The sequence below is a fragment of the Thunnus albacares genome, chromosome 7 (genome assembly GCF_914725855.1).
Source record: "Thunnus albacares chromosome 7, fThuAlb1.1, whole genome shotgun sequence".
In the NCBI taxonomy this organism is placed as follows: Eukaryota; Metazoa; Chordata; class Actinopteri; order Scombriformes; family Scombridae; genus Thunnus; species Thunnus albacares.
The window spans coordinates 28,152,014-28,160,108 of record NC_058112.1 but is presented as its reverse complement, the minus strand read 5'-3'; the positions used below and the strand labels follow the sequence as shown (position 1 = coordinate 28,160,108).

The 8,095-nt window shown below is 41.2% G+C and overlaps 1 protein-coding gene across 1 annotated transcript; it reads right to left on the bottom strand.

Moving 5' to 3' along the window:
• On the bottom strand, window positions 1-7,421 carry wee1 (WEE1 G2 checkpoint kinase). The gene is made up of 10 exons (XM_044357529.1): window positions 6,458-7,421; window positions 5,435-5,649; window positions 4,904-4,970; window positions 3,953-4,125; window positions 3,255-3,523; window positions 2,744-2,833; window positions 2,523-2,608; window positions 2,249-2,419; window positions 1,492-1,637; window positions 1-1,269 (listed from the first exon to the last, which is right to left on the bottom strand). The coding sequence occupies exons 1-10, from the start codon at window positions 6,926-6,928 to the stop codon at window positions 1,113-1,115; spliced, it is 1,845 nt and encodes a 614-aa protein (XP_044213464.1). The 5' UTR covers window positions 6,929-7,421; the 3' UTR covers window positions 1-1,112.
• Between the last annotated feature and the right edge of the window lie 674 nt (window positions 7,422-8,095).

Sequence of the window (8,095 nt, the reverse complement as noted above, 5' to 3'; positions counted from 1 at the left end):
GAAAGTGTAAAGATGGTGAAAATTTATTTAAAAGAACGTATGTACAGGTTACAACAACAGAAAAAAGAGTTTTTGTGTGTTAGAAGTTTACAAGAACAAGATGAGGAATACGTTCCTAAACGATAATTGAAGACGAGCCTCATGGAAATGACAGCAGGAGAAAAAAAAAAAACAACAACAACAAAAAAAAAAAAAAACAGAACATGAGAATCCAAAGAACAGGACAATGATTGTTCTAATGCTACAGACAGGGCTGGCAGCACCAATAACAGGGAAAGTCAAAACACTATGGATCAACTCTAACATCACAGATAATGAGTAGCTCACTGGTTTTGGTACTTTAAACAAACTGGATTATTTTCCACAAATGGCATGATCCATTTTCCATCTGACCAGAACAAAACGGACATTAAACGAAGGGGAAATGGACTCCTGCTACTTGAAAATAAGAGCCAATGGCATCTATCTGGAACGATCCAACCTGAAATTGGCCAAACCCTGATACACACAAAACATCAATAGCAGCAGGTTTTTTCTTTTTTTCTTCTTTTAAAATGTGGAAAGTTCCACTTGATGCCTCCAAAGTGCTCCATCACAAAACACAGAAATCGTCAGTCCTCAGATCTTCTGGTACCCAGCATCAGGCATTTGACAGGCAGTAAGGTGCGCACGGCTACGGCAAGTACATTCACACTGAAGAGAGCTTCACTGCGGCTTTGATCCGTTGCCAACAGGCTTCGGCTTTGTCGAAGGAAGTGCAAGGACAGAAACGAAGAGAGAGTCTGCCGTCTATGCAAACGTAAGGAATGAGAGAGTGTGAAAGGTATCGTAACTACCTTCGATGAATGAGTTCTTTTGTTTCCCCCCTTTAAAGAAAAAGTCCATTGGCAACAGGGCTGAACTATGTTGGCAATGAGAATCTATCGAGATGAGTCCATGTTCAGTGTGGCAACAGTCTACAGCTTTAACTGGGCGGGAAAAAGCCCACACCACGACCGACAGGGTTCTCCTCGAAAAGAAAAACAAAGAGACCATTTCAACTCAACAGGTCCGATTAAAAAAGGTCCATGAGCCCACGTGTTTTTAACTTCCTGTCAGGGTGGATTAGAGTCTCAGTAGATGGTGAGGCTGACCGACCGGTTCATCTTCTTGCCGATGAGTCTGGAGGTTCTGGGGTTCGACTGGACCGTGGAGCGGGTCAGGATCCTGTCGGTGGACAAAACCTTCTCCTCTGCTGCGGCTCTGGCCATCTGGGCCTTCTTCAGCTCCCTGCAGGAAACAAAACAAGAGAGTTAAACAATGATGAGACTGAAGGCTCAGGGTCGGTCTCACAGATTTATACTGTTTATAATGACGCAGTGCGAGAACAGAAGAATTATACTGAATATATCTGACGTTTCATCACAGGACAAACTGTGTGCGGCGTATTTTTGGCGTTACAAGTTGTCCAACTGCTTTGGATGTGTGATCAAAGTTTGCCAAGAGTCTTACTTCTGGAGCAGAGCGTTCTTGAACTTCTCAGCGTTGAGCTCGACTCTCAGCTGGTCGGCGCTCATTCTGGCTGCCGTCAGGAGTACCGGGTGTTTGATGAGGTCAGAGGTTGATGGCCGTCTAGTTGGGTCAGGATGAATCATCAGCTGAAAATAATGGGGGGGAAAAGTTAAGTTTTAAGTCGGGAAGAAACTGAAAACACACCACTCAAAGGACTTCATAAGAAAGAAAAATCTTTAAAATGTCAGAAAACAGTTTTTTTTAAAAAGCCCATCACCATCTCCCAAAGCCTCAACTGACTCAAAGTGTTTTGTCTGACCAACAGTTCAAAATATATTCAGTTAACTATCATACAGAACTAATAAAACCAGCAAATATTCACATTTGCAAAGTTGGTACCAGTGAATTAGATTTTTTTCCTTAAAATTACTTTAGTGATTAATAGCTATTAAAACTTAAATTGCTGCAATGAATTTTCTGTCTAATTGTTTCAGCTCTTGTTTCAGATGTTTATTAACTCAATCTAGTTAAAATGAGCAATAATAACACACCAAACAGGATGATTTCACCTTTGGAAAAGGAGTGAAATGAAAAACATTAAAAAATATTTCCTTCAAGGCCTTAATCTTAAAAAAAAAATCTAACATATCGATAAAACAATTATGGACACCCTCTGACAGGGGACATAAAAATAACTCCAAGCTTAACACAGCTGCAATTATACAAAGAGAAAGACAAAGATAGTGTTGACTGTTACCTTGAGAAGACTGAGAAACTCTGGAGAAAGCACTTGGGGAATAGCGGGGAGTTTTCCCTGTCGGATCTCGTGCCACTTGTCTCCGTTGGTGGGCAGAGGCTCCGCCCCCGAAGCGCTGACCACAGTCAGAGCCAGAGCAAAGATGTCCGCCTTCATCAAGTTACTGTAGTCCTACGAAAGTAAATCAGAACAAAAAAGGAGGAAAGTTAATGAGATTTGTTGACCCTCGACTCATTCAAAAGGTGGATGACATTTTTCTAACAAGATGACAAACCTCTTGTAAAACTTCATTGGCGAGATATCTGCTGTCACCTTCCTCCACCTGTGGATTGTTCACTCTTGTCACATGACCGAGATCACCTGGAAGAGGGAGCACATAAATACTTAACATCTGAGGAAGACTATCTTTCAGTGAGCACAATAAAAAAAAAATGCCTTTGAATAAAAGAGGAAAACAACTAAAACAGAAAGGAAAGGACTGTAGAAGCAGCTTACCTATTTTATAGACGACACTGGTGGTCAACCCGTCGTCATCATCACATTCATCACAGCTGGCTACAGATTTCCGTGAAATAAAGATGTTGCCTAGAACAAAGACATTAACATTTCCATTAGTTTCTGACCAGAAAACATTCACGTTAAAGGTGCAGTGTGTAGAATTTAGTCGCATCTATCGGAATAATATTCATAAGTATGTTTTAATTAGTTTATAACCACCTGAAAATAAGAATTGTTGCATTTTCGTTAACTTAAAATGAGCCCTTTATATCTACATTACTATGATAATAAAAATAATTGTTAGTTGCCCTACTACTGACAATTATTACTGCCATAATTAGTTTAGTTTATTACATTTATTTGACAGGGACAAAAAACATTCATCTCATACAAAGAGAACAGATGTATCGTGCTGGAATTAGCTACTAGCTAATTACCATCTGCAGTCTCTGAGCAGGTAAACACAAACACTAGTGTTATTTATCATTTTACACCGTGAAGTACTCACTTGGCTTGATGTCCATGTGCACCAGGGAGGTAGAGTGGATGTACTTGAGGCCTCGTGTGACTTGCAGCAGCAGATCTTTCAGCTCCAGCTCTGACAGGTAACTGAGGCGTCTGTAGTTCTCGGCGATGACGTCGGATAGCGTGCCACCGTTGCAGTACTCGTTCTGGATGAGCATGTGGTCGTCCTCGGCCCAGGCTGAGTAGTAACGCACCACGTGCGGATGTTGGCCCAGCACAGCGTGGGCATACACCTCCCGTAAGGCGTTCTGCCTGTGGAGGAAAGGAACAGACCGTTTTAATTAAGACGTGTCTGAGGCAAGTTTTGTAGTTAAAATGAAGGGTAAAGCGTCGCCTCAAGACTTTCCAGTAAACAATTTTTTATCAACTCTATATGCAGGAGAGCACATGAATCCCTTTGGGTGCATATTATTATAATAAGCTCTGGTCAAAAGCTGTATGTACAAGACTTGAAAAGTGCGATCTTTTATTACAAAATCATGTGTTTGCAAAATTTAAATGATAGTTTTAAGAATCACATGTCATCTACGTAGTTGATGAACAAAAGTATGTCATCTTTACACCATTTATACATATCTGAAGCTGAACATCTGGTAACAATCTCCCCAAAAGAAGAAGAAAGAATCTGGAGAGGTAATCATTTACACAAGTGTACTTTAGAGTATTAGGAAGTCAACTTACTCATCTACTGATCCCGCCAGAGGTTTCTTTGATCTCTTGATGGCGTAGATGCAGCCATCAAGTCTCTTCACACACTTGAACACAGCACCAAACTCCCCGCAGCCGATCTTCTCTAGCTCGAGGAACTCTGAGGTGTACCGGGACATCATGTTGCTTTCCATCATGGTTATCCTCTGGAGGAAAAACAGGAAGAGAGAAGAGTTTTACAACAAGTTTATAATACAACTTTGCATGTTGTGTTTAATCTGATTTCCTCCGAAAACCAGGGCAAAAAATTAGCACCAACATGCTGGTAAAATATGCAAATGAGTGCAAGTGCAGTGCAAGTGGGTAGATTTGCTTCACTCACCAGCCAAAAAAAACCAATGTTAATCTATTGAGTGGCTGGTAAAACTTGAACATTCACTAGTCATTTGGCCAGTGGACAAAAAAAAAACTTAATTTTGAACCCTGCTGAAAACCCCGTCACATCATAATAGTTGTTTTCCAGATTCTCTATGGTGGACAGTTAACACAATCACTGAAACCAAGCAAAACCAGTTTGTCAGTTGGTTTCAGTGAAAAATGCTAATGAACCATCACAGAGAAACTGGAAAATAAAAGCAGAAAGCTGTAGGTGAATTACAATGTTGTTCATTTGTTTGTTCACACTCCAGAGTGACGAGTTAACAAATTAAATGACGTCATGTGGTCATTTGGAGTCACCTTTGGATTTTGTGCTTATGACTCAACTATTATTGTATTATTGTGTCTGGTATTTTGATCAATATCTGCATGTATGGCTGAACTATCTGTTGTGAGTTTTACTGCTTGTGCTTTTATGACATGTTTACTGTATAAACTATCTTCAGGAAAAGTATTTGTAAAAGAAAATGAATAATTTGAGATGATACGTCCTCTTAAACGAAAAAGTCTGTAATTAATGCAAATGTCACAGAAACATTTTAGTACCTTGGATGGTGGCAGGATTTCCTCCTCTCCCTCACCGTCACTTGCCTCCATGTCTTCTCCACATGAGCTGAAAGATCAGAGACAATAGAGGGTGTTGGTTAACATTCTGTACAGCAGGGGGCAGCACTGGGAGGTTCACAAGCACACGGCAGAGTTCACCAGTAACCATGAGGTCTTGGTCCTCAGCCAAACCCTCTGGCCTTAGTCAACGGCTTTAACGAATCTGGTTATTTTAACAATGGGTTTGATCTGTGTTCAAGATAGCAGGTGTGGGTGTCCAACACTGCTCTGCTATGTTATTAACTGCTTTCACATTATTATTTTGTCAAAAGATGAAAAGTACACCAACTGACCAGGGTCCTAATCAAAATACTGACTGCAGCTTGTCTTTTGAAAAGTAATACAATCTGTTTCGGTACAACTAGCAGCACAGAAGTTTTGGGAACGGTCACTCTCTAAAGACAAAATTATATTCAACAAAACTGTGTCAGACTGGGGGGAAAAAAACAAAAAAACATCTGAGCAACTTACTCATTCCAGTGTGCCCTCTTCCTGTTGTTTCTCTGCTGTGTGGCCGACTGGATGAGGAGGGAGTCGGGGGTAAATGGGTTAAAGTTGACCAGAGGAGTCTGCTGTCTCCTGCTGCTGTCTGTGATTGACTTTCCTGAAGGCTCCACATTCTTGAACAGGGCAACTCTCCTGCTGGAGGATCCCGGGCCGGAGCCTCTGGCTTTGGACAACAAACTCTGCAAAAAAAGAAAAGAGAGACAGATTTAGTACCTTGTTATTCTTTGTGAACAGCAGCAGCAGCAGCAGCAAATGAAAAACACAAAGATTTACGATGCAAGGAGTAGCCTAACAACTAAAAAGTTAAAAAGCAATGATTGGTAGTTCTGAGATAAGAAAAAGGCTAGTGAAGAATCTAGATATTTTGCTGAGTAATACAGTAATCGGTGATAAAGACATGCCCAGACATAAAATTCCACATCACCAAATGAGCTGGCTGGCTGACTCTACAGTGAGAGCATTATGCAACAGTACAGTTGTACATTAAGTGGGTCACCGGGTCGTTATCCTCTGAAATTCAAAAAATGTAACCGATTTGTTTGCATAAGGTGGTATGTTGGAGCTTTTCTTTCCAGACAACCCAAAACACCTGGCCACATTAAAAAAAAAGCACTAAAAGTCAAAGTTTCAGGAATGTAAACATGCTCAAGACACTTTTAGTGAAGAAATTTCACTATAATCTGTTATGTGAATGTGTTTCTGAAGATCATATCAGGACTGCTTTTAGTGTTAGAATATATTATTATACCTCTTAGACACTAAATACTGTCCACTACCTGCCTGTAACTGTTTGAACTGACTTTGTTGATTTTATAAATAATGATAAATGATGATAGATGATAAATAAAAGGTTGAATGAATGATACCCTAAGTTTAAAATGTGTGGTTATTACAAATTAGACATTTTAAATACATCCACCATTTCATTTAATTTGTTTTTTGCAAAGCTTTAACATTCATTTAGGTTATTTACAGACAAATACCAACCTTTGGTGTGTGCGGTGTGTCAAAAAGTCTGAGTTTTCTGAAGGTTTTGTGCGGAGGTGTGTCGGGGCAGTCTGGGATCGGTGAGCTGGATCCTTCCCCGTCGTCCTGGACGTAGGATCGCTCCGGTGACCCTCCGTACAACCGTGAAGCTTTCCTCGGTGACGGCGAGCAGTTGGCGAAGAAGCTGCTGCTCGGTGACCGCAGATGAGACGGGGATCCGAAGCCCTCCTCGTCCCACAACTCGTCGTGGTTCAGGGGGCTGCTGCTCCCCTCCAGGCGTTTATCGGCGGTGTCCCGTCGCCCTGGCACCGGGGAGTCCAGCTCCGTGAAGCCAGACTCGCCTCCGGTGCTGTTGTTAACGTCCTCAATCGGCTCGTCCTCTCCGTCGCTGGATGTAAACTGTAATTTTTGTCGAATTGGTCGAGATTTCGGAGAGGGCGATCCATGTCGGTGGCGGCTGTAGCTCGACATTTTCAGGATTTAAACCCCGGCGTCGTCGACGGGAGAAATCACGCGGTTGGAGCCCGACTACGGCTGCGGTGGCGTTTCTCACAAAGCTAGTCAGCTTCTAAATACCTTGAAATAAAAGGTATTGTTTTTCCAAAATGTCCAAAAATCCGCTGCGAAGCGTTTAAAGCTCCGCTAGCATGCCAGAAAAAGTTAACGTGTTGTTGCTAACTGCTACACGCCCATCCAACGCAGAAGAAACGGCCCCGGAGTGGCTTGATTTCACCGTAAAAACAACGTCTGAAGTCGGTGTAAAAGTAAAAACAAATACTGAAACTATCCGGTAGTGACTAGGTGATTGCTCACCGACAGAGAAACACGTCTAACCGCAATAAACGCACACCAATGTTTACAAGAAAAGTTTGAATGAGTCAAGAACTAGCCTCTTCCTATCACGCGCGTGGCAAAGGACTTCCCGCGACCGTTGGTCACATGTCCCCGAGCAGCCAATCAGAGCGCGAGTCAAGATTTTGAAAGATGGGCGTGCCAGAGGGGTTTCGGGAGGCGTTACGTCACCGGTGGCAGAGCAACAATCTGGCGCGAACGCGTCTCTTTCATGTCGCCGGAGTCGCTCAATTACATCAACTCCGAGACAATACACACATTATTTAGACGGCTCGATCAAAGAGGCCGCGGTACAGAAGAAGATCAAGCTAAAACACCGACTATAACCAATTTATTTCGGTTCATACTTTACAGAGATATACCTAAACCAATTACTTAATTTACCAACTCTACAGTAATAAAACTGCTTCCAGTGGTCAAAAAGACTGTAAAAACTGTATTTATTTTTCTTTTTTTTATCCTTGAAAACCCCCTTCTTTATCAAAATCATCTTATCATGTTACTTTAAATAGGATTAATCCTCTTAATCTAATCATTAAAGGTGATATGTGAGTTTTTTAAAAAGGTAATTGTGTGTCTAATATACATGTTGAGTGTTGTCACTGTTTGTGGAAATCAGAAAATGTTATTAAAATAACATTTTAAGATGAAAGAAATATTCTGCTTTTTTAAAAGTAGCAATATAACCACACAAATATATTAATTTCTTATTTAAGAGTAAGTATTGTCAGAAAAATGTAGTTAAGTAATTAACAGTATATTTTACTCATTAGGAAGAAATGCCCC

What these genes read in the sequence shown, in the direction of transcription:
- wee1 (XM_044357529.1), bottom strand. Translation starts at nt 6,928, where the DNA reads ATGTCGAGCTACAGCCGCCACCGACATGGATCGCCCTCTCCGAAATCT. An exon ending in AGTTTCTCAGTCTTCTCAAG is followed by an intron (nt 1,638 to 2,248) that starts GTAACAGTCAAC and finishes CATTATTTTCAG; the next exon opens with CTGATGATTCATCCTGACCC. An exon ending in AAGAACGCTCTGCTCCAGAA is followed by an intron (nt 1,270 to 1,491) that starts GTAAGACTCTTG and finishes TGTTTCCTGCAG; the next exon opens with GGAGCTGAAGAAGGCCCAGA.